The sequence below is a fragment of the Somniosus microcephalus genome, chromosome 9 (genome assembly GCF_052327205.1).
Source record: "Somniosus microcephalus isolate GS21.2 chromosome 9, FLI_Smic_1.0, whole genome shotgun sequence".
In the NCBI taxonomy this organism is placed as follows: domain Eukaryota; kingdom Metazoa; phylum Chordata; class Chondrichthyes; order Squaliformes; family Somniosidae; genus Somniosus; species Somniosus microcephalus.
The window spans coordinates 232,278,136-232,303,755 of NC_140995.1; the positions used below are offsets into that span (position 1 = coordinate 232,278,136).

A 25,620-nucleotide genomic window follows, 5' to 3' on the forward strand; every position below is an offset into this window, starting at 1 on the left:
ACCGACGGTCGACGGTGGACGCCCACGACGAGGCGGTTGAGCGGTGATGACTGGCTCGCTCAGATCCAGATGAGCCGGTTTTAACCGGTCGATGGAGATGTGGTCAGGCTTACCTTCGACGTCGACTGTGAAAGACTTGTCACCTGACGAGATGACGCGGAGCGGACCAGTGTAAGGCAGTTTGAGCGGGTCTCTGTGAGCATCTTGACGAATGAAAACGTATTCGGCGCTCTTAAGCTCCACCGGGACATGGGAGCGCTGCAGGTCGTGATGAGACGTAGGCACTGGGATGAAATTCTTAGCCGCCTCTTGGTGGCTGACGAGCTGCTGAGCTGCGGACCAGGGTTCCGTGTGAGGAGGAAGAAAATCGCCAGGAACTCTGAGTGGTTGGCCATAAACCAGTTCTGCAGAAGAAGATTGCAGGTCGTCCTTAGGAGCCGTGCGAAGACCCAGCAGCACCCAAGGGAGCCTGTCCACCCAACCAGTCCCACGAAGACTAGCACGCAGTGCAGCTTTAAGGGACCTGTGAAATCTCTCGCACAGACCGTTTGCCTGTGGATGATAGGCGGTGGTGCGATGAAGCTTGGTACCCAAACCCTGAGCCACAGCATTCCAAAGTTCTGGGGTAAATTGAGGTCCTCGGTCGGAGGAGATGTCGGCCGGTACCCAGAACCAAGCCACCCATGACGAGATGAAGGCTCTGGAAACGTCCGCCGCTGTGGTGGCAACCAAAGGAATTGCCTCTGGCCACCGGGTGGTGCGGTCTACCATGGTGAGGAGATGCGTGAAACCACGAGAAGAAGGGAGAGGGCCAACCAGGTCCACGTGAACATGGTCGAAGCGACGCTCTGGAACTGGAAAAGTGGTCACTGGGGCCTTAACATGGCGTTGGATTTTGGACTTCTGGCAACTCACGCAGGTATTGGTCCAGTCACGGACGTCGAGATGCATGCCTTTCCAGACGAACTTCTTTGCCATGAGTCGTTGTGAAGCCCTCACACCAGGGTGCGACAAACCGTGGATTGCGTCGAAAACTCTCCTGCGCCATTCGACTGGTACAATTGGTCGGGGGACTCCCATCGAGATGTCGCAAAGGAGTGTGGTCCCTGCGGCCTGAAAACTGACATCAGCCACTTGTAAGCTGGAAGGTGTGGTCCGGTATGCCTGCACTTCAGGGTCTGCCATCTGTTCTTCTGCCAAACCAACATAGTCGAATCCGAGGTGGACTGCGTGGACCGGGGCGCGGGAGAGACAATCCGCCACCAGGTTGTCCTTGCCAGACACATGTTGTATGTCTGTTGTAAATTCTGATATGAACGTAAGATGACGTTGTTGTCGAGCCGACCATGGTTCCGCTGTCTTGGCCATGGAAAACATAAGTGGCTTGTGGTCTACGAAAGCCGTGAATGGGCGTCCTTCCAGTAAGAAGCGAAAATGGCGGATGGCCAGGAAAAGTGCCAACAACTCCCTATCAAAGGTACTGTATTTGCGTTCATTTTTTCGCAATTGGCGGCTGAAGAAAGCCAGTGGTTGCCACGTGCCGTTGACCAATTGCTCCTGCACTGCCCCGATGGCATAGTCAGATGCATCTGTGGTAAGGGCGATGGTTGCACCTGGAAGAGGATGTGCTAACATGGTCGCATCAGCCAAAGCGTCCTTAGTGTTGAGGAACGCCTGGTCCATCTGGGGTGTCCAGCCGATGGGGTCTTTACCCGATTTACCTTTTAGAGCCTCGTACAATGGTTGCATTAACAGGGCCGCCTTGGGGACGAAACGATGATAAAAATTGACCATCCCCAGGAATTCCTGGAGAGCCCTGACGGTCTGAGGATGCGAGAACGAGGTAACTGCCTCCACCTTCGTAGCCAGCGGAACGGCGCCTTCTGAGGTGATTCTGTGTCCCAGAAAATCAATGCTTTGTAAGCCAAACTGGCACTTGGCCGGGTTGATAATAAGGCCATGCTGGCTGAGACGAGAAAAAAGGGTACGCAAGTGCGTAATGTGCTCTTTCTTGCTGGTACTGGCGATGAGGATGTCATCGAGGTAGACGAAGATGAACGGCAGATCGCGCAACACAGAATCCATGAGACGCTGGAAGGCTTGTGCTGCATTCTTCAGCCCAAACGGCATATGAAGGAACTCAAAGAGCCCAAAAGGCGTGATGACAGCGGTTTTGGGGGCGTCCTGAGGATGAACGGGCACTTGATGATACCCCCGGACAAGGTCTACTTTGGAAAAGATGGAATTCCCTGCCAGGTGGGCCGAAAAATCCTGTATGTGAGGAATCGGGTACCGATCTGGAGTAGTAGCTTCATTCAGGCATCTGTAGTCGCCGCATGGTCGCCATCTGCCGCCTGGTTTGAGGTAGGTTTTTTTGGGGGGGAAAAACTGCAGGGAGGACGGCAGCATCGGGCTTTCGCGCCAAAACGAACGTGGTATGCACACCAGCCTGCTGGCGGAGGAGTTGGCTTCACTCTTGTGGGGGATGGGCGCCTCGTGGCCGCACAACATTGTTGTGTGACGGAGAAAATTTTATCCGCTTCTGCAGCGAGTTCAGCACAGTCTGTGATCGCGGAATTGGCCAAGGCCGCCTGTACTGGCTCTGGCAACTGGCAGAGAAACAACTCCCGGAACAGAAAACATTCCGATTCCGAGCCCAAGAGCGTGAGCACCTGGCTCATGAGCTCTGATGGCTTTGAGTCCCCAAGGCCGGGCATGGAGATAAGTCTGCGAGCGCGCTCCGACTTGGACAGACTGAAAACCTACAGTAACCGTGTTTTTAAAGCTTTGTACTTGCCATCGTCCGGAGGACTCCCGAGGAGGCTGACGACCCGCGAGGCTGTGGCGCTGTCGAGGGCGGAGACCACGTAATAATAATGGGTCGAATCCGCTACTACTCCCCGGATTGCAAATTGGGCTTCCGCCTGGAAAAACCACGTGGCTGGTTGTTGCTCCCAAAATTGCGGCAGTTTGAGGGTGACGGCGTTCGTGTCCATGATGTAACTTCAATGAAAATTGTTCGAAGAAATCGGGGTCACCAATGTAGGAACGGAGGTTCCTAGCTGAAGAATTGAGATCGACGCAGAGAATCAAAAACAATAAAATTTAATGAACAAACGAAGTTAAACAGTAAACTGCTGGATACAATGCAAATAGGTCTGGTCTGGTTGAAAGCCTCTCTAGAACTGCTAGAAGGTTCCGAGCACTGACGTCATGACGTCATCACGTTCTTCCCGCCGTTGGGGGATCACGTGACGGGCAGCATGATGTCATCACGCGGAGTAAAGGAAAGAAGCCATAGTACAGTTAACAGATACATTAAAGGTGCAGCCCCCGGTTGCACTACATTGCTGTTAAAGGAATTATAAACAATTGTCCTGAATCCCCTGGTGGCTCCGCCACAAAATAATGCATAATTTGCAACAAACATATATTCCTCTAGGGCATAAAAACCCAAAAGGAAAAGTGATCCAACCATGGCTAACAAAAGAAATTAAAGCTAGTATTAAGTCAAACGAGGAAGCTTATAAAGTTGCCAGAAAAAGCCTGAGGATTGGGATCTTTTTAGAAATCAGCAAAGGGGGACCAAGAAATTGATAAAGAAAGGGAAAATGGAATATGAGCACAAACTAGCGAAAAATATAAAAGCGGATTGTAAAACCTTCTATAGGTATGTGAAAAGGAAAAGACTGGCGAAGGTAATTGTAGGTCCTTTACAGTCAGAGACGGGAGAATTTATAATGGGGAATGAGGAAATGGCAGAAAAATTAAATAAATACTTTGTTTCTGTCTTCAGGGAGGAAGACGCAAAAAACCTCCCAGAAATACGAGAAAACCAAGGGTGTGGCGAGAATGAGGAACTTAAAGAAATTATTATTAGTAAAAAAACAGTACTAGCAAAATTAATAGGACTAAAAGTCGATAAATCTCAAGGACCGGATGACCTACATCCTAGGGTTTTGAAAGAGGTGGCCATTGGAATAGTGGACGCATTGGTTGTCATCTTCCAAAATTCTATAGATTCTGGAACGGTTCCTGCAGATTGGAGGACAGCAAATGTAGCCCCGCTATTTAAGAAAGGAGGGAGAGAAAAAACGGGGAACTACAGACCTGTTAGCCTGACATCAGTAGTTGGGAAAATGCTGGAATCTATTATAAAGGATGCAATAACTGGGCACTTAGAAACTAATAGTAAGATTGGGCAGAGTCAACATGGATTTGTGAAAGGGAAGTCCTGTTTGACAAACCTATTGGAGTTCTTTGAGGATGTAACTAGTGGAGTAGACAAAGGGGAACTGGTAGATGTGGTGTATTTGGATTTTCAGAAGGCCTTCGATAAGGTCCCACACAAGGGGTTGGTGAACAAAATTAGGGCACATGGAATTAGGGGTAATATACTAGCATGGATTGAGAATTGGTTAACAGACAGAAAACAAAAAGTAGGGATAAACGGGTCTTTTTCAGGATGGCAGGCTGTGACTAGTGGGGTACCACAAGGATCGGTGCTTGGGCCCCAGCTATTCACAATCTATATCAATGATTTGGATGAGGGGACTGAATGTAACATTTCCAAATTTGCTGATGACACAAAGCTAGGTGGCAGTGTCAGTTGCGAATAGGATGTGAAGAGGCTTCAAGGGGATCTCGACAGGCTCAGTGAGTGGGCGAGAACATGGCAGATGGATTATAATGTGGATAAATGTGAAGTTATCCACTTTGGCGGAAAAAACAGAAAGGCAGAGTATTTCCAAAATGGTGAAAGATTGGGGAGTGCAGATGCTCAAAGGGACCTGGGTGTTCTTGTACATGAGTCACTGAAAGTTAATGTGCAGGTGCAGCAAGCCATTTGGAAGGCAAATGGTATGCTGGCCTTCATTACAAGTGGATTTGAGTACAGGAGTAAAGAAGCCTTATTCCAATTATATAGGGCCTTGGTGAGACCACACCTGGAGTACTGTGTACAATTTTGGTCTCCTTACCTAAGGAAGGATATACTTGCCATAGAGGGAGTGCAATGAAGGTTCACGAGATTGATTCCTGGGGGTGGTAGACTGTTGTATGAGAAGAGATTGAGTAAACTAGGCCTGTATTCTCTTGAATTCAGAAGAATGAGAGGGGATCTCATTGAAGTGTAGTGTCCGAGGATCAATAATACTCAGACTGCAGGAGAACAATAAAACAGGTATTTACTGAACAGAGAGTAATTCAAGACTGAAATACAGAAGCCTGCTATGGCTTTATATACAGGGGTGGTTACTGCCGGTACTGCAGTATAGAATCAGTTCTTCTCTTAAAGGCACATACACAACAATTCCTCCCCTTTTAGATAAACAGTACATAACATTCATTTAACAACTAAATAATAACGAATTACAATTACAATTTTCTCTGTACTATATACATCAACTGAAATAATCATTTATAAGTTCAGTCTTTGAGGAGGCTTCCTGATCCTGACTGGACAGCGCCTTTCTCGAGTATCCTGTTCTTGCGGCGGAGTTGATTCTGGCTCATTGTCATTGGTTGGTTCGTCAGCTTCCAATACCACTGCTTCTGAGGTAGACGCAATCTGTACTTCGGGTTGATTACCAGGTGCACCTGCTCGTGGTATGGGTTTGGCTTGTTCCTGTGACTCTAGAATCTGGTCAGCATGGCGTCTCACGATGCTCTCTCCAACGTCCACTGTGTACATTAGTGGTCCCTGCTGTGTGCATATCGTTCCTGGCTGCCATTTTTCTGTTCGGTAGTTGCGGGCCAAGACTGGTTGCCCTATCTTGAAGCTCCTGGTTGGCTTCTCATTTATGTGCTGGAATTGCTTATCCTCAACATCTCATCTTATGTTTGGTTTGAGCAAATCCAGGCGACATCTTAGCCTTCGGTTGAAGAACATTATGGCTGGAGCTTGGTTGGTGACTGCATGTGTCGCATTCCGGTAAGCAAACAAGAAATTATCCACCTTGTGTTGTAGTGGTATGTCGTCATTATGCATTGCCTTTATGGCCTTTTTAAAGGTCTGAACAAACCTCTCAGCCAATCCATTTGTGGCTCGATGATATGGGGCAGATGTGTAATGCTTCACCCCATTATTCCTCAGAAACCTCCGGAAATCCTCTGACACAAACTGTGGCCCATTGTCAGAGCAAATCTGTTCTGGCAAGCCATTCCTGGCGAAGATGGTCCGTAGGACTGCAATAGTTTTCTCCGTGGTGGTGGAGGACATTTTGATGACCTCTGGCCATTTCGAATGGGCGTCCACAGCGATTAGGAACATTGGCCTAGAAATTAGGTATAGCCCCGCCAGCTCGCTTGCGCCCAGAATTTACCGCTGGGCGCGGAGCCAGTTGCGCCCGTCAGATATTCAGTTTTTGCGTCCCAAGTCGGAACCGGGCGCTATTCCAGGGTGTGCCCGCCCCCGCTTGGGGCGCTGAAACTGAATTTCAGCGCTCTAGGCGCCGCTGCGCCACCCGCTGCGGAGCGGCAGGCTGCAGTACTGCAGGCCTCCTCCTTCTCTTAAGGGGGACGTGCCTGCAACGGGTAGATCGCCGCTGGATAGAGCCGGCAAATGAGCCCGGCACCACGGTGAAGTGCCGGGTTCGCGGAAAGCAGCCGGCAATGCCGCGGGGTGGGGGGGGTGGAGGAGGCCGGGGAAGGAGGTGCGGCCAGGCGGCCGCCGAAAAAGCGGCCGGCCGCACCTCCACTTTAAAGCGCCCCACTAAGGCTGCAGTACCGACCCGGTCTCCGAATGTTATTAGCGATCGCCACGGAAGAGGCGGCCGCTACTGAAGATGGGGGTTGGGGCGGTAGCGGGGCGGAACCGGGGCACTGCGCACACCGATGACGTCATCGGTGCCGGCGCAGCGCTACCGGCTACCGCCGCCATTACCGCGGCGCTCAATATCAGCGCTACCACCCCTACTGGCGCAAAAGCCCTCTTTGGGCGAAAACTGGGCGCAAAGCCAACTGAATTTCCAGCCCAATGAGTCCATAAATGGACCAGCAAAATCAATGTGTACCCGTTGCCATGGAGATGAGGGCCACTCCCATGGATGTAGCGGGGCCTGTGGTGGAGCGTTTTGGACCTTCTGGCATCCTGTGCATCTCTTGGTCATATCCTCGATTTCTTTATCGATTCCCGGCCACCACACAAACGCCCTGGCTAGGCTCTTCATTTTTACCCCTCCCAGATGACCCTCATGAAGCTCATTGAGCACTCTATCTCTCAACTTGGGTGGAATTACCACTCGGGATCCACACATCAAGGTTCCCCAGCCCACTGACAGCTGTTCTCTCCTTGGCGAGAATGCTGGCAACAGTGAGTCGCCATGTGCTGGCCATCCCTTCACCATCAAATCATATACCCGAGAGAGTGTCGGGTCATTTCGGGTTTCCTTCTCTATACTTGAGTTTGTAACAGGTAGACATTCGACTATGGTCGCATGGAATATCTCAACAGGGTCCACTGCAGGTGCTTCCTCTACCGTAGGCAATGGTAGGCGCGACAGCCCATCAGCATTTCCATGCTGTTTCGTACCCTTGTACTCTATGTCGTACTGATGTGCCCCTAGAAAAAGTGACCATCTTTGCAGCTGTTGCGCCGTCATCACTGGAACGCCCTTCTTTGGGTTAAAAATGGAGACCAGGGGCTGATGATCAGTCAGTAGGGTGAATTTCTGCCCGTGCAGATAGTGATTGAACTTCTTCACCCCCCACACCAGGCTAAGGGCCTCCCTGTCAATCTGGGCGTAGTTACGCTCGGCTGAGGTTAACGAGCGCGACGCAAAGGCTATTGGCCTCTCTGAACTGTCAGGGAATTTGTGTGACAGCACCGCTCCGATGCCGTAGGGAGACGCATCACATGCTAACTGAATCGGTAGTGTTGGATTGTAGTTGGCCAATACTTCTTTTGAAGTGATTAGGCATTTACATTTCTGAAAGGCACGCTTACACTCATCACTCCATTTCCATGTTACTCCAGTTTGCAGTAGGGCGTTCAGTGGGTGCAGAATTGTAGATAAATTCGGCAAGAACTTATGGTAGTAGTTCACCAACCCGAGGAACGACCTCAGTTGCGACACATTTTCCGGTGCTGGAGGCTTGACTACAGCCTCAATCTTGTCCGGTGACTTATGCAACCCTTCCTCATCAATCATGTGGCCACAATACGAGATTTGTCTCCTGAAGAACTCGCATTTTGGGTGGTTGGCTCGTAGCCTATATTCCTGTAATCTCGTGAGCACCTGCTCCAAGTTGGCAAGGTGTTCACTGTCATTTTCGCCCGTAACCAGGATGTCGTCCAAATAACACTGGGTCCCCGGGATCCCTTGCAGGACTTGTTCCATCGCCCTCTGCCAAATAGCCGGGGCTGATGCTACCCCGAATACCAGTCGATTGTACTGGTAAAGGCCTTTGTGAGTGTTTATCGTGAGTTATTTCCTAGACGCTTCTTCCACCTCCATTTGTAGATACGCTTGGGCCAGATCAATCTTTGTAAAGCGTTTCCCTCCAGATAGTGAGGCGAAAATATCTTCTATCCGTGGAAGTGGATATTGTACTGTGTGCAGGACTGGGTTTACAGTTACCTTGAAGTCCCCACAGATGCGAACCTTCTTCGGTTCCCCAGGCGTGCTGCTCAATGATTTCTTCATTACAGGAACGATGGGTGTGGCCCACTCGCTCCAGTCCACCTTGGACAGCACACCCGAACGCTCCAGACTCTCCAGCTCTGCTTCAACGGCTGGGCGGATCACGTAAGGTACCGGTCTGGCCTTAAAAAATTTTGGGTTTGCGTTATCTTCGATTTTTATCGTTGCCGTTACTCCTTTTAGAGTCCCAAGTCCTTGTTGGAACACCTCTTTCGCGTCAGTTAGAATTTTTGATGTCATCATCCTTTTTATCAGTCACAGTTAGCGCCTGAATGGAATGCCAATCCAATTGTATTTTTCGGATCCATTCACGTCCCAATAATGGTGGTCCTCCATCTGGTAGTATATATAGATACAGTTTCTGTGTTTCCTTGCCGTTGTATTCAACTGGCACCCTTATTTTTCCTCTGGGGTAGACTTTTTGCCCCGTGTATGTCTTCAATACAATGAACGTGTCCTTCAAGGGTATGTGTGCGAATAGCCGCTCATAGTCTCGTCGATTCATGACAGTTAGGGCTGATCCTGTGTCCAATTCCATCTTTACTGGGGACCCTGCTATCATGAGGGTGACCCAAATGGTTCGGTGATCCTCCTTTGCGATCACGTTGTGTAACTTTAGACAACTTAGTCTCCTGCTCCCGGAGTCCTTATCACTCTCCTGATCTTCCGAACTACTGTCTGTCAATTTCTTTACTTTCTTGTACTTTTCCTTAGTAGTTCTTGTAGTGTTGGTTTTCTTTCCCGACCTGCAGACTCTTGCTATGTGTCCCATTTTCCCACATTGCCTGCATACTTTGTCCTTACCCCAGCAGTCCTTCTGATCATGGGTTGTTCTGCCACAGCGATAGCACTTTTCTGCTCCATACGCCATTTCGTTAGCGCTGTATTCCTGTGGTTTCTGTTGTATTTCCGCAGCTCCCCGTGCTGCTGCTTCGTAGGATACTGCCACGCTGAAAGCCTGTTCTAGCATCAGGTCCTTTTCCGAAAGTAGTCGTTTCTGGGTTCCTTCACTCTGGAGCCCGCAGACAAACTTATCCCGCAAGGTGTCTGCCAGTCCTGCTCCGAACTGGCAGTGCTTCGATAACTTGCATAGTTCCGTAAGATAGTCAGCATTGTTCTCATCTTTGTGCTGGTTTCTTTTATGGAACTTGAATCTTTCTGCTATCAGCAGCGTTGTAGTTTTTAGGTGTTCTTGTAAGATATTAACAATCTCTTCAAAACTTTTCTCCATTGGTTTAGCTGGGGTAATTAAATTTCGCAATAGGCCGTACGTTCTCGCGCCCATCAAATTTAATAATACCGACGCCTTCTTTCCATTGGCCACCTCATTGGCATTGCAGTACACTTCAATTCTTTCCACATACATGGTCCAGTCTTCTACCTCGTTGTCGAAAGCAGTGATACTGCCACTCTTCGGCATCTTGGGTGATTTAAAATGGCGCCTTCCGCGCTTTTTCTTCTTCCCCAATGTAATAAAATGGCGCCTCCCGCGCTTTTCCTTCTTCCCCAATGGAATAAAATGGCGCCTCCCGCGCTTTTCCTTCTTCCCCTTGCTGCCACGCTGCTCCTAGCGTTCTACAGGGTAATGGCGGCGACCCGCGGCTTCGGCGCGTCTCACTTTTCCTTCCCCGCGTTCTATCCTCTCCACGCTGCCCTGTTCTTGAGCACCGACCGCGCCCTGTGCGCTCCACCCTCTCTCTCTCTCTTCCTCCCGACGACGCTGCACGGCCCCTTTGCAGAGCCGCTCGATCGAGCCCAAGCCCGCCACAGTCCGGAAGGGTCAGCGCACTACCTGCTACCAGCACGACTTGCTGGAACACCTCGACTGGGGAGCCAGGCCCAGCTCTCCACAGCCTCCCCTGCAACTCTCCGATGGATCCCTGGGCGGTTACCCGCGGTCGACGCCCGCTGTTCCGACTTCGACCTCCAAGAAGCTTCTCTTCAGGGAAAAGATCCCCGTGAGGTGATGCAGTACTGCAGGTGAGTTCAAACCTGCCCGTCGCCAGTGTAGTGTCCGAGGATCAATAATACTCAGGCTGCAGGAGAACAATAAAACAGGTATTTACTGAACAGAGAGTAATTCAAGACTGAAATACAGAAGCCTGCTATGGCTTTATATACAGGGGTGGTCACTGCCGGTACTGCAGTATAGAACCAGTTCTTCTCTTAAAGGCACATGCACAACATGAAGCATACACAATTATTACAGGGCTTGATAGGGTGGATGCTGGGAGAATGTTTCCCTTGGCTGGGGAGTCAAGAACCAGGGGCCACAGCCTCAGGATAAAGAGTCGGCCATTCAGGACTGAGATGAGAAGAAATGTCTTCACACAGAGAGTGGTGAATCTTTGGAATTTTCTACCCCAGAGGGCTGTGGAGTCTCAGTCATTGGGTATATTCAAAACAGAAGTCGATAGATTTCTGACTAGTAAGGGCATCAAGGTATATGGCGATAGGGCCGGTGAATGGAATTGAGGCAGAAGATCAGCCATGATCTCATTGAATGGCGGAGCAGGCTCGAAGGGCCGAATGGCCTACTCCTGCTCCTATTTCTTATGTTCTTATGAAGGCAGAAACTTGAATTTTCACCAAGCCATTCTCAGTTCAATATCGGGTTGATGGAGGCTGAAACATCTCCAATGTCTCCCTTTGCAGTCTCCGTACATTCAATGTCCACCGTGTAGGGAAGCCTCAATCTCTGGTCATTTCCAGCCCCCCCCCCGCTGTCTAAACTTCACTTTGTTCTACCGGCAGTTGTAGTTCCTCAGTGCCAGCTTGGCTCAGTCAGGAGTTTGTGGGTTCAAGTCTCACTCCAGGGACTTGAGCACCTAAATCTAGGCTGACACTCCAGTGCAGTGCTGAGGGAGTGCTGCACTGTTGGAGGTGCCGTCTTTCGGATGAGACGTTAAACCGAGGCCCCGTCTGCTCTCTCAGGTGGATGTAAAAGATCCCATGGCACTATTTCGAAGAAGAGCAGAGGAGTTCACCCTGGTGTCCCGGCCAATATTTATCCCTCAACCAACGTCACCCAACCTGCTCATCATCACATTACTGTTAGTGGGATCATACTGTGTTCAAATTGGCAGCTGCGTTTCTTACATTACAAGAGTGACTACACTTCAAAATTACGCCATTGGCTGTAAAGATCTCTGGGACGTCCTGAGATTGTGAAAGGCGCGATAGAAATGCAAGTGCGTTCTTGCTGAAACTAAGTCTGACTCAACAGAGCGCAGATCGGATAATCGGGCGCTGTGGTCAGAATGCCCATTCCGTGATTTTCCAGCTGTTCCAGTGGTGTTAATGGGACGTCGAGCTCCACGCTCAACCCGCCAGTCAGACAGCTGGTGATGTTACCGTATGAACAGTTATTGCACGTGGACCAGATTTCTCTCTGTGCTAACTTTTCTGGAGATGCTAACCTGTTTATTTAAAGAGAGAGAAAGCAATTCAATACTTCCGATTCAACACACGGACAAAGACTTCACCCTTTCTACACTGTATTTGGTAAAACACAGCGGAATGTATGCACTAGATCTAATGACCAGAACTGCTATCACAGCAAGCACTTGGTACAGCGCCATGGCAACCTCTTGTTTAAATGGTGATTTATAAAGTTACTGTGAGACTGCACGAGGATACTTCCAGTTAATATTAAATACGAAATAGTCCCAAATTACTGGTCATGCTGAATCTGCGAATCTGAGAATTGGTCGAATCAGCAGCAAGTTCCAGAACAATAATATCATTTAATCACTGCTTCACTCCACCCTATCACAGACCTCTCCCCTTTGTTCTTTCCTCCCCTCGCCCTTTTCCCTGGCTCTGTACTTGCTTAAAAACTGTTAAATTGCTAAGATCTTCCAGTTCTGCTGAAAGATCACAGGCCTGAAACGTTAACTCTGTTTCTCTCTCCACAGATGCTGCCTGACCTGCTGAGTGTTTCCAGCATTTTCTGTTTTTATTTCAGATTTCCAGCACCCGCAGTATTTTGCTACTGTTTCAGAAATAACAATATTTCATCTTTCTCCGAGTCACCCTCTGCTCTGAGCATTGACTTCAGCACCTGCAGACTTTAGCTATATCCTCATTTTCAAACCTGTTTTAAAGTCACACCTGACCCTTGACCCCTTCCCCGTGGCTTGCCATCTCCACAGGCCTCTCATTAACTGTTTACACATCCTTCATTTCTTGAATATCTTAATGCTTCTGTCCGTTGTTTGATCGGATGATCTGCTACCTCACTCCACTCAGGATCCTCTCTGGGTTTCTCCGTGTGTTTTTATATCTATTTCCCCTCTCCTTTTTCTGACTGTACTATTTTGCCTGTCGTCTCTTATTTCTCAGTTCTGATGAAGGTTCATACCCAGAACGTTAACCCGTCTGTTCTCTCCACAGATGCTGACTGACCTGCTGAGCGTTCCTGGCGCTCGCTGGTTTTGATCCAGATTTCTGGGACCTGCAGTTTTTTTGTAATGATGCCCCTGTTGATTTTTCCCTCTCTCTGTTCACAGATGCTCCATGCAGCACTACAGCGCTGACCTTCCCCCCACCAGCATTGTCATCACCTTCCATAATGAGGCCAGGTCCGCGCTACTGCGCACGGTCAGGAGGTGAGCACGCCGCGCGTCAACGCAGCCTCCTGCCCTTCAGTGGGCACAGTCTGAGCTCACTGCGTAACACGGGGACATTTGGTATGTGTGAGAGAGAGAGTGTGAGCGAGAGAGTGTGTGTGAGTGAGAGAGTGTGTGAGAGAGAGTGTGTGAGTGAGAGAGTGTGTGTGAGAGAGAGTGTGTGAGTGTGTGAGAGAGTGTGTGTGTGTGTGAGCGAGAGAGTGTGTGTGAGCGAGAGAGAGTGTGTGAGCGAGAGAGTGTGTGAGAGAGTATGTGAGAGAGAGAGTGTGTGAGTGAGCAAGAGTGTGTGAGTGAGTGAGAGAGTGTGTGTGAGCGAGAGAGTGTGTGAGAGTGTGTGTGAGAGTGTGTGAGAGTGTGTGTGAGCAAGAGAGTGTGTGAGCGAGAGAGTGTGTGAGAGTGTGTGTGAGAGAGTGTGAGAGAGTGTGTGTGAGCGAGAGAGTGTGTGAGCGAGAGAGTGTGTGAGCGAGAGAGTGTGTGAGAGAGAGAGAGAAACATAGAAACATAGAAGATAGGAGCAGGAGTAGGTCATTCAGCCCTTCGAGCCTGCTCTGCCATTCAATGAGATCATGGCTGATCATCCAATTTCAGTACCCTGTCCCTGCCTTCTCCCCATATCCCTTGATCCCTTTAGCCTCAAGAAATATATCCAACTCTTTCTTGAATATATTTAATGAACTGGCCTCCACCGCCCTCTGTGGCAGAGAATTCCACAGGTTCACCACTCTCTGGGTGAAGAAATTCCTCCTCATTTCAGTCCTAAATGGCTTACCCCTTATCCTTAGACTATGACCCCTGGTTCTGGATGCCCCGGCCATCAGAAACATCCTTCCTGCATCTAGTCTGTCCAGACCTGACAGAATTTTATAGGTTTCGATGAGATCCCCTCTCAATCTTCTAAACTCCAGTGAGTAGAAGCCCAATCGACACAATCTCTCCTCATACATCATTCCTGCCATCCCAGGTATCAGCCTGGTGAATCTTCGCTGCACTCCTTCCATGGCAAGAACGTCCTTCCTCAGGTAAGGCGACCAAAACTGCACACAATACTCAAGGTGCGGTCTCACCAAGGCCCTGTACAACTGTAGCAAGACATCCTTGTTCCTGTACTCGAACCCTCTTGCTACGAAGGCCAACATACCATTTGCCTTCTTAACCGCCTGCTGCACCTGCATGCTTACCTTCAGCGACTGGTGCACAATAACACCCAGGTCTCTTTGCACTTCCCCTTCTCTCAATCTATTGCCATTCAAATAATAATCTGCCTTCCTGTTTTTGCCACCAAAGTGGATAACCTCACATTTATCCACATTGTAGTGCATTTGCCATGTTTCTGCCCAATCACCCAACCTGTCCAAATCGTACTGGAGTTTCACGACATCCTCCTCACAGCTTACCCTCCCACCCAGCTTTGTGTCGTCTGCAAATTTGGAGATATTACATCCAATTCCCTCGTCCAGATCATTAATATATATTGTGAACAGCTGGGGTCCTAGGACCGATCCTTGCGGTACCCCATTAGTCACTGCCTGCCACTTGGAAAACGACCCATTTATTCCAACTCTTTGCTTTCTGTCCGCCAACCAGTTCTCTATCCAAGTCAATACCTTGCCCCCAATCCCATGTGCCTTAATTTTGCACGCTAATCTCTTATGTGGGACCTTATCGAAAGCCTTCTGAAAGTCCAAATACACCACATCCACTGGTTCTCCCTTATCTATTTTACCAGTTACATCCTCAAAAAATTCCAGTAGATTAGTCAAGCATGATTTACCTTTTGTAAATCCATGTTGACTTCGTCCGATCCTGTCACTGCTTTCCAAGTGCTCTGCTATTACATCTTTTATAATAGACTCTAGCATTTTCCCCACTACCGATGTCAGGCTTACTGGTCTATAATTCCCCATTTTTTCTCTACCACCTTTTTTGAATAGTGGGGTAACATTAGCTACCCTCCAATCCATGGGTACCGTTCCAGAGTCTATCGAGTTCTGGAAGATGACCAGCAATGCATCTACTATCTCTAGGGCCACTTCCTTAAGTACCCTGGGATGTAGACCATCAGGCACTGGGGATTTATCGGCCTTCAGTCCCATCAATTTTCCTAACACCACTTCCCTACAAATACTGATTTCTTACAGTTCCACCCTTTCATCAGACCCTATGTTCCCCGGCATCTCTGGGAGGTTATTTGTGTCCTCCTTTGTGAAGACAGAACCAAAGTATGTATTTAGTTGGTCTGCCATTTCCTTGTTTCCCATTATAAATTCCCCTGATTCTGACTGTAAGGGACCTACGCTTGACTTCACCAATCCTTTTCTCTTCACATATGAGAGAGTGTGTGTGTGAGTGAGTGTGAGAGAGTGAGTGTGAGAGAGAGAGTGTGAGAGAGAGTGTGAGAGAGAGTGTGTGTGAGAGAGAGTGTGTGAGAGAGAGAGTGTGAGAGAGTGAGTGTGAGAGAGAGAGTGTGAGAGAGAGTGTGAGAGAGAGAGTGCATGAGAGAGAGAGTGTGTGTGAGAGAGAGAGTGCGTGAGAGAGAGTGTGAGAGAGAGAGAGTGTGTGAGAGAGTGTGAGTGAGAGAGAGAGTGTGAGCGAGAGAGAGAGAGAGTGTGTGAGCGAGAGAGTGTGAGCGAGAGAGTGTGAGCGAGAGAGAGAGTGTGTGAGAGAGAGTGTGAGAGAGAGTGTGTGTGAGAGAGAGAGTGTGTGAGAGAGGGAGTGTGTGTGAGAGAGAGTGTGTGAGAGAGAGAGTGTGTGAGAGAGGGAGTGTGTGTGAGAGAGAGTGTGTGTGAGAGAGAGTGTGTGAGAGAGAGAGTGTGTGAGAGAGGGAGTGTGTGTGAGAGAGAGTGCGTGAGAGAGAGAGTGTGTGTGAGAGAGAGTGTGTGTGAGAGAGAGTGTGTGAGAGAGAGAGTGTGTGAGAGAGGGAGTGTGTGTGAGAGAGAGAGTGTGAGAGAGAGTGTGAGAGAGAGTGTGTGTGAGAGAGAGTGTGTGTGAGAGAGAGTGCGTGAGAGAGAGAGAGTGTGAGAGAGAGTGTGAGAGAGAGTGTGTGTGAGAGAGAGTGTGTGAGAGAGAGAGTGTGAGAGAGTGCGTGAGAAAGAGAGTGCATGAGAGAGAGAGTGCGTGAGAGAGAGAGAGTGCGTGAGAGTGTGTGTGAGAGTGTGTGTGAGAGAGAGAGTGTGTGAGAGAGGGAGTGTGTGTGAGAGAGAGTGTGAGAGAGAGAGAGTGTGTGAGAGAGTGTGAGTGAGAGAGAGAGTGTGAGCGAGAGAGAGAGAGAGTGTGTGAGCGAGAGAGTGTGAGCGAGAGAGTGTGAGCGAGAGAGAGAGTGTGTGAGAGAGAGTGTGAGAGAGAGTGTGAGAGAGAGTGAGAGAGAGTGTGAGAGAGTGTGAGAGAGAGTGTGAGAGAGAGAGAGTGTGAGAGAGAGAGTGAGAGAGTGTGTGTGTGTGTGTGTGTGAGAGAGAGTGTGTGTGAGAGTGTGAGAGAGAGTGTGTGAGAGAGAGTGTGTGTGTGTGAGAGAGAGAGAGAGAGTGAGCGAGAGAGAGTGAGCGAGTGAGAGTGTGTGAGCGAGAGAGAGTGTGAACGAGAGTGTGAGAGAGTGAGAGTGAGAGAGAGAAAGTGTGAGAGAGTGTGAGAGAGAGTATGAGAGAGAGAGTGTGAGAGAGAGAGTGTCAGAGAGAGAGAGTGTGAGAGAGAGGGTGTGTGTGTGAGAGAGTGTGAGAGAGAGTGTGAGAGAGAGAGTGTGTGTGAGAGAGTGTGTGTGAGAGAGTGTGTGAGAGAGAGTGTGTGTGTGAGAGAGAGTGTGAGAGAGAGAGTGTGTGAGCTAGAGAGAGAGTGTGAGCGAGGGAGAGAGAGTGTGAGCGAGAGTGTGTGAGAGAGTGTGTGAGAGAGAGAGAGAGTGTGAGAGAGAGAGAGAGTGTGAGAGAGAGAGAGTGTGAGAGAGAGAGAGGGTGTGAGAGAGAGAGTGTGAGAGAGAGAGTGTGAGAGAGAGTGTGAGAGAGAGAGCGTGAGAGAGTGTGAAGGAGAGAGAGTGTGAGAGAGTGTGTGTGAGAGAGAGTGTGTGTTAGAGAGAGAGTGTATGAGAGAGTGTGTGAGAGAGAGTGTGTGTGAGAGAGAGAGAGCGAGAGAGAGAGCAAGAGCGAGAGAGAGATTGTGAGAGAGCGTGTGAAAGAGCATGAGAGAGATAGAGAACGTGTGAGAGAGAGTGTGTGTGTGAGCGAGAGAGTGTGTGAGAGAGAGGATGTGTGTGAGCGAGAGAGTGTGTGAGAGTGTGTGAGCGAGAGAGTGTGTGTGTGTGTGTGAGCGAGAGAGTGTGTGAGCGAGAGTGTGTGAGCGAGAGTGTGTGTGTGAGAGTGTGTGAGCGAGAGTGTGTGTGTGTGAGAGTGTGTGAGCGAGAGAGAGTGTGTGAGCGAGAGTGTGTGAGCGAGAGTGTGTGTGTGTGAGAGTGTGTGAGCGAGAGAGTGTGTGTGTGAGTGTGTGAGCGAGAGAGAGTGTGTGAGCGAGAGTGTGTGAGTGAGAGTGTGTGAGCGAGAGTGTGTGTGTGTGAGAGTGTGTGAGCGAGAGAGTGTGTGAGCGAGAGTGTGTGAGCGAGAGTGTGTGTGTGTGAGAGTGTGTGAGCGAGAGAGTGTGTGTGTGAGTGTGTGAGCGAGAGAGAGTGTGTGAGCGAGTGTGTGTGAGAGAGAGTGTGTGAGTGAGTGAGAGAGTGTGTGTGTGAGAGTGTGTGAGTGATATACCTATCAATTCATCCAATGAAAAGCGACGAGTTAAGATAGTAACTATAGGTTTTTATTGGCTAAATGACAGAGCCCACCCTCGTGGGTGATCGGGTCCAACAAGGAGGAATACCAGCCAGTCGACCACCTTTATACCTGGGCAAGCAGGCGGAGCCATGGGCGGAGTCAGCTGTGGTCAGCCCAGGTGTAACAGCGCGACAAGAGGTGACCTTGTGTAGTGATACAACAGTGTAAACAGTGATAACCATAGTGTAACGATATAAACAGTGATAACCATAGTGTAACGATAGTGAACGATAAAAGTGGTTTACCACATTCACCCCTTGTTTAGATTTGAGTCCGGCGGGGTGAAGTGTACTACCAGTTCGGGTATGTCAGTCTGTCCGGAGGCCTCGTAAGTCTTTCTGATCGGCGCAGCAGCGGTGGCGGTGATGCAGTATCCGATGTTAATGCTGGTGTCTGCGTGGTCGGCGAAGGCTCGGGGGGTTCCGGCATGCCGTCTACCTGGGCTGGATTTGGGGGGGTGGTGGGGGGTAACGGTGGTGTCTCAGGGGTGCCCGAGGGTGCAAGGTCTCGTAAGGAGACTGTGTCCTCCCGCCCGTATGGGTATGCCACATAGGCGTACTGGGGGTTGGCGTGCAGGAGGTCCACCCTCTCAACCAGAGGGTCCGTTTTATGGGCCCTCACGTGCTTTCGCAGCAAGACGGGCCCCGGAGAAGTCAGCCATGTTGGTAGCGAGGTTCCCGTAGTCGACTTCCTGGGGAAAACAAACATTCGTTCATGGGGGGTGGCGTTAATGGCCGTGCAAAGCAGTGACCGGATGGAATGCAGCGCTGCCGGGAGGACTTCCTGCCAGCGAGAGGTTGGCAGGCCCTTAGACTTTAAGGCTAAGAGAACGGCCTTCCAGACAGTCGCGTTCTCTCTTTCCACCTGGCCGTTCCCTCGGGGGTTGTAGCTGGTGGTCCTGCTTGCAGCAATGCCTCTCGCTAGTAGGAACTGGCGAAGTTCCTCGCTCATGAAGGATGAGCCCCGGTCGCTATGTATATAGTTCGGGAACCCGAACAAGGCGAAGAGGTCGTTCAGGCATTTGATGACCGTGGTACTGGTCATGTCTGGGCAGGGGAAGGCAAAGGGGAAACGGGAGTACTCATCAATGATGTTGAGGAAGTACACATTACGGTCAGAGGACGGGAGGGGCCCCTTAAAATCGATGCTCAAGCGCTCGAAGGGGCGGGTGGCCTTGATCAGGCTTGCTCTGTCCGGCCTAAAGAAATGCGATTTGCATTCGGCACAGGTTTGGCAGTTCCTGGTCATGGTCCTGACCTCCTCGATGGAGTACGGCAGGTTGCGGGCCTTAATGAAGTGGTAAAGTCTGGTGACCCCGGGGTGGCAGAGGTCGTTGTGGAGGGTCTGCAGTCTATCAATTTGCGCGTTGGCGCATGTACTTCGTGATAGAGCATCTGGGGGTTCGTTCAGTTTACCAGGCCGGTACAAGATATCATAATCATAGGTGGAGAGCTCGATTCTCCACCTCAAGATCTTGTCGTTCTTGATTTTGCCCCTCAGCTTGTTATTAAACATAAAAGCGACCGAACGCTGGTCGGTGAGGAGGGTAAATCGTTTGCCTGCCAGGTAATGCCTCCAGCGTCGTACTGCCTCCACGATCGCCTGGGCCTCCTTCTCGACCGAAGAGTGTCGGATCTCAGGGCCCTGGAGGGTCCTTGAGAAGAAGGCCACAGGTCTCCCTGCCTGGTTAAGGGTTGCAGCTAGGGCGAAGTCGGATGCATCGCTCTCCACTTGGAAAGGGATAGACTCATCTACCGCGTGCATTGTGGCCTTAGCAATGTCTCCCTTTATGAGGGAGAAGGCTGCGCACGCTTCTGCCGTCAGGGGGAAGGAGGTGGACTTCATGAGGGGTCTGGCTTTGTCCGCATAATTCGGCACCCATTGGGCATAGTAAGCGAAGAGCCCCAGGGTTCTCTTCAGTGCCTTTGGACAGTGGGGGAGGGGAAGCTCCATGAGGGGGCGCATTCTTTCGGGGTTGGGGCTGATGACTCCGTTCTCTACTACGCAGCTGAGGATGGCAAGGCGCGAGGTGTTAAACACACATTTCTCCTTATTGTAAGTGAGGTTCAGCCGTTCGGCCGTACGGAGGAATTTCTCCAGATTAACATCGTGGTCCTGCCGGTCGCGGCCGCAGATGGTGACGTTATCTAAATAAGGGAACGTGGCCTGCAGCCCGTTCTGGTCAACCATCCGGTCCATCTCCCTTTGGAAGACCGAAACCCTGTTGGTGACGCCGAAGGGAACCCTAAGGAAGTGGTAGAGGTGGCCATTCGCCTCGAAGGCGGTATACTGGCGGTCCTCAGGGCGGATAGGGAGTTGGTGATAGGCCGACTTAAGGTCGATGGTGGAGAATACCCGGTACTGTGCAATCTGATTGACCATATCAGATATGCGGGGAAGGGGGTATGCGTCCAGCTGGGTGTACTGGTTTATGGTTTGGCTGTAGTCGATGACCAGGCGGTTTTTATTGCCGGTCTTAACGACTACGACCTGGGCACGCCAGGGGCTGTTGCTCCTCTCGATGATGCCCTCCTTCAGGAGACGCTGCACCTCAGAGCTAATAAAAGCTCTGTCCCCGGCGCTGTACCGCCTGCTCTTGGTGGCGACGGGTTTACAGTCGCGGGTGAGGTTAGCGAACAGGGAGGGGGGCGGGACCTTGAGGGTGGATAGGCCGCAGGTGGTACGCGGTGGGCGGTTTAAAGGCTGCTGGTTGTCGACTGTGAGTGGGGGGAGGGGTCCACCGTATGCCAAAGTGACACTTTGAAGGTGGGATTGGAAGTCCAGCCCTAGTAGGATGGCAGCGCAGAGCTGGGGCAGGACGAGGAGTTTAAAATTTTTATACTCCGTGCCCCTAACCGACAGGGTCACAACACAGTAGCCGCTGATGTCTGTAGAATGGGACCTCGACGCCATCGAGATTCGGTTGCGCGTTGGCCGGACAGTGAGGGAGTAGTGGCTCACCGTGTCTGGATGGATGAAACTCTCCGTGCTTCCGCTGTCGAACAGGCAGGTCATGGCGTGGCCGTTTACTTTGATGTCCATCATGGACTTGGACAGGTGATGCGGGCGAGCTTGGTCCAGTGTGACGGAGGCTAGTGTATGGCTGAGCGAGCTGCTGTAGTCTGCGGGTGAGGCGGTGGTCGGGTCTGGAGACAAGGTGGCGGACGAGTGTGGTGGACAAAATGGCGGCGCCCACGACGTTGAATAAAATGGCGGAGAAGATGGCCGCCCCCACAACTCACATGAGGCCCTGCTGGCGTCGGTGGCCTTGATCAAAGATGGCCGCCCCCACGACTCACACGAGGGGATACTGGCATCTGTGGCCTTGATGAAAGATGGCCGCCCCCACAACTAGCATGAGGCACTGCTGGCGTCTGTGGCTCTCCCCCTGCAGGCCTTCGCGAAGTGGCCTTTCTTGTGGCAATCGGAGCAGGTCGCGTTTCTTGCAGGGCAGCGCGTCCTCGGGTGTTTCGCCTGGCCACAGAAGAAGCAGCCGGCGGCCCGATCGCGGGGCTCCGATGTCGCAGCCGGTACCGGGGGTGGCGGTCCCGATCGGTTCTGGGACGCCGACGCTGAGGTAGGTCCCAGAGGCGGCGGCGCGAGGGGTATTGCGGCCGGGGTCGGGCCTGAGTCCCAGGGTCGCGCAGCACAGTACCTGGAATACGCCTCGAGGTCCCGATGGGCCACTTCCAGAGAGCGAGCGAGGGTTGCAGTTGTATTCAGGTCAAGGTCCTTTGATTCGAGCAGTCTTTGCCGTGAGTAGTCGGACCGAAGGCCTTTCACGAAGGCATCGCGGATATTCCCTTCAGTATTTTCTGCCGCCGTTACAGCTTTAAAGTCACAGTCCCTGCCGAGTGTTTGTAGCGCCCGTAAAAATTCATCTACAGACTCTCCTGGCTGTTGCGAGCGGGATCTTAGGAGATGTCTGGCATACATAGAATTTACCGGGCTCCGGTACTGCTCTTTCAGCAGATTGAGGGCGTCCTCATATGTAGTAAGGTCCTGGATGAATGCAAATACTTTAGGGCTCACTTGGGCGGTCAGAACTCTTAGTTTGGATCCCGGAGGCACGCCAGATTCTCCCAGGTAGGATTCGAAACAGCTCAGCCAGTGTTTGAAGTCGAGGGCTGAGTTCGCTGCCTGTGGGTTTAGATCCAAGTACGGCGGTCGGAGGGCTCGCAGCCAGGCCGGCTGCTGTGGCTGTTGTAGCTGGCCGTTTGGCTGGTCGTTTGGCTGCTCCGGTCCACTCATTTCAAAATTTAGCCAATAAAATTGATATACCTATCAATTCATCCAATGAAAAGCGACGAGTTAAGATAGTAACTATAGGTTTTTATTGGCTAAATGACAGAGCCCACCCTCGTGGGTGATCGGGTCCAACAAGGAGGAATACCAGCCAGTCGACCACCTTTATACCTGGGCAAGCAGGCGGAGCCATGGGCGGAGTCAGCTGTGGTCAGCCCAGGTATAACAGCGTGACAAGAGGTGACCTTGTGTAGTGATACAACAGTGTAAACAGTGATAACCATAGTGTAATGATATAAACAGTGATAACCATAGTGTAACGATAGTGAACGATAAAAGTGGTTTACCACAGTGAGCGAGAGAGTGTGTGTGTGAGAGTGTGTGAGCGAGAGAGTGTGTGTGTGAGAGTGTGTGAGCGAGAGAGAGTGTGTGAGCGAGAGTGTGTGTGAGCGAGAGTGTGTGTGAGCGAGAGTGTGTGTGAGAGAGAGTGTGTGTGAGCGAGAGAGTGTGAGAGAGAGAGTGTGTGAGTGAGCGAGAGAGTGTGTGTGTGAGAGAGAGTGTGAGCGAGAGTGTGTGAGCGAGAGTGTGTGTGTGTGAGAGAGAGTGTGTGAGCGAGAGTGTGTGAGAGAGAGTGTGTGAGCGAGAGTGTGTGAGCGAGAGTGTGTGTGAGCGAGAGTGTGTGTGAGAGAGAGTGTGTGTGAGCGAGAGTGTGTGAGCGAGAATGTGTGTGAGAGAGAGAGTGTGTGTGAGAGAGAGTGTGTGTGAGCGAGAGTGTGTGTGTGTGAGCGAGAGTGTGTGTGAGCGAGAGTGTGTGTGAGAGAGAGTGTGTGTGAGAGAGAGTGTGTGAGAGAGTGTGTGAGCGAGAGTGTGTGAGCGAGAGTGTGTGTGAGAGAGAGTGTGTGTGAGAGAGAGAGTGTGTGAGAGAGAGTGTGTGAGCGAGAGTGTGTGTGTGAGAGAGAGTGTGAGCGAGAGTGTGTGAGCGAGAGTGTGTGTGAGAGAGAGTGTGTGTGAGAGAGAGAGTGTGTGAGAGAGAGTGTGTGAGCGAGAGTGTGTGTGAGAGAGAGTGTGTGTGAGAGAGAGTGTGTGTGTGTGAGAGAGTCACACGTATGGCTAAAATTAGATAAAAATATAGGAATAGTAAAAAACGATGTTTACTTATGTGCGATCTACATACCTCCAATAGAATCGCCATATTTTGAAGAGGAGATATTTGACACTCTCCACATGGAAATCAGCCATTTCCAGGCCCAAGGAAAGGTGCTACTATGTGGGGACCTAAATGCAAGGACAGGATGTGAACCTGACTTCATAGACCCACAGGGCAACAACCATGTGTTTGGCCAGACCCCTCTATATGTCACACCAGCCATCGCAAACCGAAACAACCTCGATTGTGAAATAAATAAAAGCGGTAGGGAGGTAGTGCAACTCTGCCGAGCCTTAGGCCTGTACATAGTTAACGGTAGGTTCAGAGGGGACTCCTTAGGGAGACTCACATATTCCTCAACTCTTGGGTCTAGTGTGGTGGATTATACAATCACTGACCTGGACCCCTGCGATATCAACGCATTCACTGTCAGGCAGCAATCCCCCCTCTCAGACCATAACCAAATAAATGTGTACCTTAAACTTTCTGCCCAAACTACAGACACAAAAAAGGAACCCAGTAAGCTACATAAAATAAACCAGACATACAGATGGGCCCCAGACAGTGGAGATAAATTCATCACAGCACTAAATTCACCTGATCTCACAAGTAAAATTTCAAAATTTAAAGAAAATCTATATGAGATCACCAGAGATGGGGTAAACATGGCCATAGAGGATATAAATATGATCTTTCATGAGGCAGCTGTAAAAGCCGACCTCGTGAAACAGAAGAGGAAGAGTCACAAAAGACAAAATAAAAATAAGAAATGGTTTGACCACGAATGCAAAAATGCCAGAAAAGACCTGAGAAAAATATCAAACCAAAAGCATCGCCAACCAAACAATCCGGACCTACGTACTAGATACAATGAAACCCTCAAAAGATATAAACACACCATTAGGAACAAAACACAAAACTATACCCACAAAATACTAGAAGAAATTGAAAACTCCACCAACCCAAAACAATTCTGGGAAATGTGGAATAACCTGAGTACAACACAATTGCAAGCATTACCAATCCAAGATGGCGACATCTGGAGAACACATTTTGAAAACCTCTACAAAGACATCCCAATAAACGAAACAAACCCAAGTCAACATCAGGTCACAGAAAAACTCCACACATTAGAAGCAACAATCAAAGACAACCAAAACCCTCTAGACTCCCCAATCACATGGAAAGAAATGGCCACAAAAACAAAATCTCTCCACCTAAAGAAAGCCTGTGGCCCAGACAACATCAAAAATTAAATGCTCAAGTTCAGCAATATGGAGATGCAGGGTGCGGTACTCAAATTATTCAACATCATATTACGTTCAGGCTGTTTTCCCGATATCTGGTGCCAAGGACTAATCTCCCCCATATATAAAAGCGGAAACAAATCAGACCCAAATAACTACCGCGGCATCTGTGTCAACAGTTGTCTAGGGAAGTTATTCTGCAGTATTCTAAATAGTAGATTACTTGATTTTCTTAACAAACATAATATCCTCAGAAAAAACCAAATAGGCTTTCTTCCAAAACACCGCACCGCCGACCATATCTATACCCTTCACACCCTCATTGAAAAACATATACACCAAACAAAAAATGGGAAAATATTCGCCTGTTTCATCGACTTCAAGAAAGCCTTTGACTCTATATGGCACGAAGGGCTCTATTATAAACTTCTTCAATGTGGAATAGGGGGCAAAGTCTATGACCTTATTAAATCAATGTATCTGAAAAACAAATGCGGGGTCAAAATTGGAGACAAACGCACCGATTTCTTCACCCAGAGAAGAGGCATCCGGCAGGGCTGCAATTTGAGCCCGACCCTGTTCAACATATACATAAATGAATTAGCAGACATGCTGGAGCAAAGCGAGTCACCAGGTCTCCGTCTCCTAGATGGAGAAGTGAAATCCCTGTTCTATGCAGACGACCTGGTTCTGCTGTCTCCCACAGAACAGGGATTACAGCAACAACTAGACCTACTCGACAAATACTGCCAAAATTGGGCTCTAACAGTAAATCTAAAGAAAACCAACATCATGATTTTTCAAAAAAGGCCCAGATGTCAGGAAAACAAATACCAATTTACCCTCAGTGATATCACTATAGGACACACTATGAGCTACACCTACCTTGGTCTAACTATTACAGCATCAGGGAGCTTCAGC

The 25,620-nt window shown here is 50.0% G+C and overlaps 1 protein-coding gene across 1 annotated transcript in view; it reads left to right on the plus strand.

The window, feature by feature from the left end:
• LOC147113121 (polypeptide N-acetylgalactosaminyltransferase 14-like) overlaps nucleotides 1-25,620 on the plus strand; it is a 327,805-nt gene that overhangs the window by 135,499 nt on the left and 166,686 nt on the right. The window contains 1 exon segment of the mRNA XM_085998011.1: nucleotides 13,154-13,252. Coding sequence (XP_085854137.1) covers nucleotides 13,154-13,252 — 99 coding nt within the window.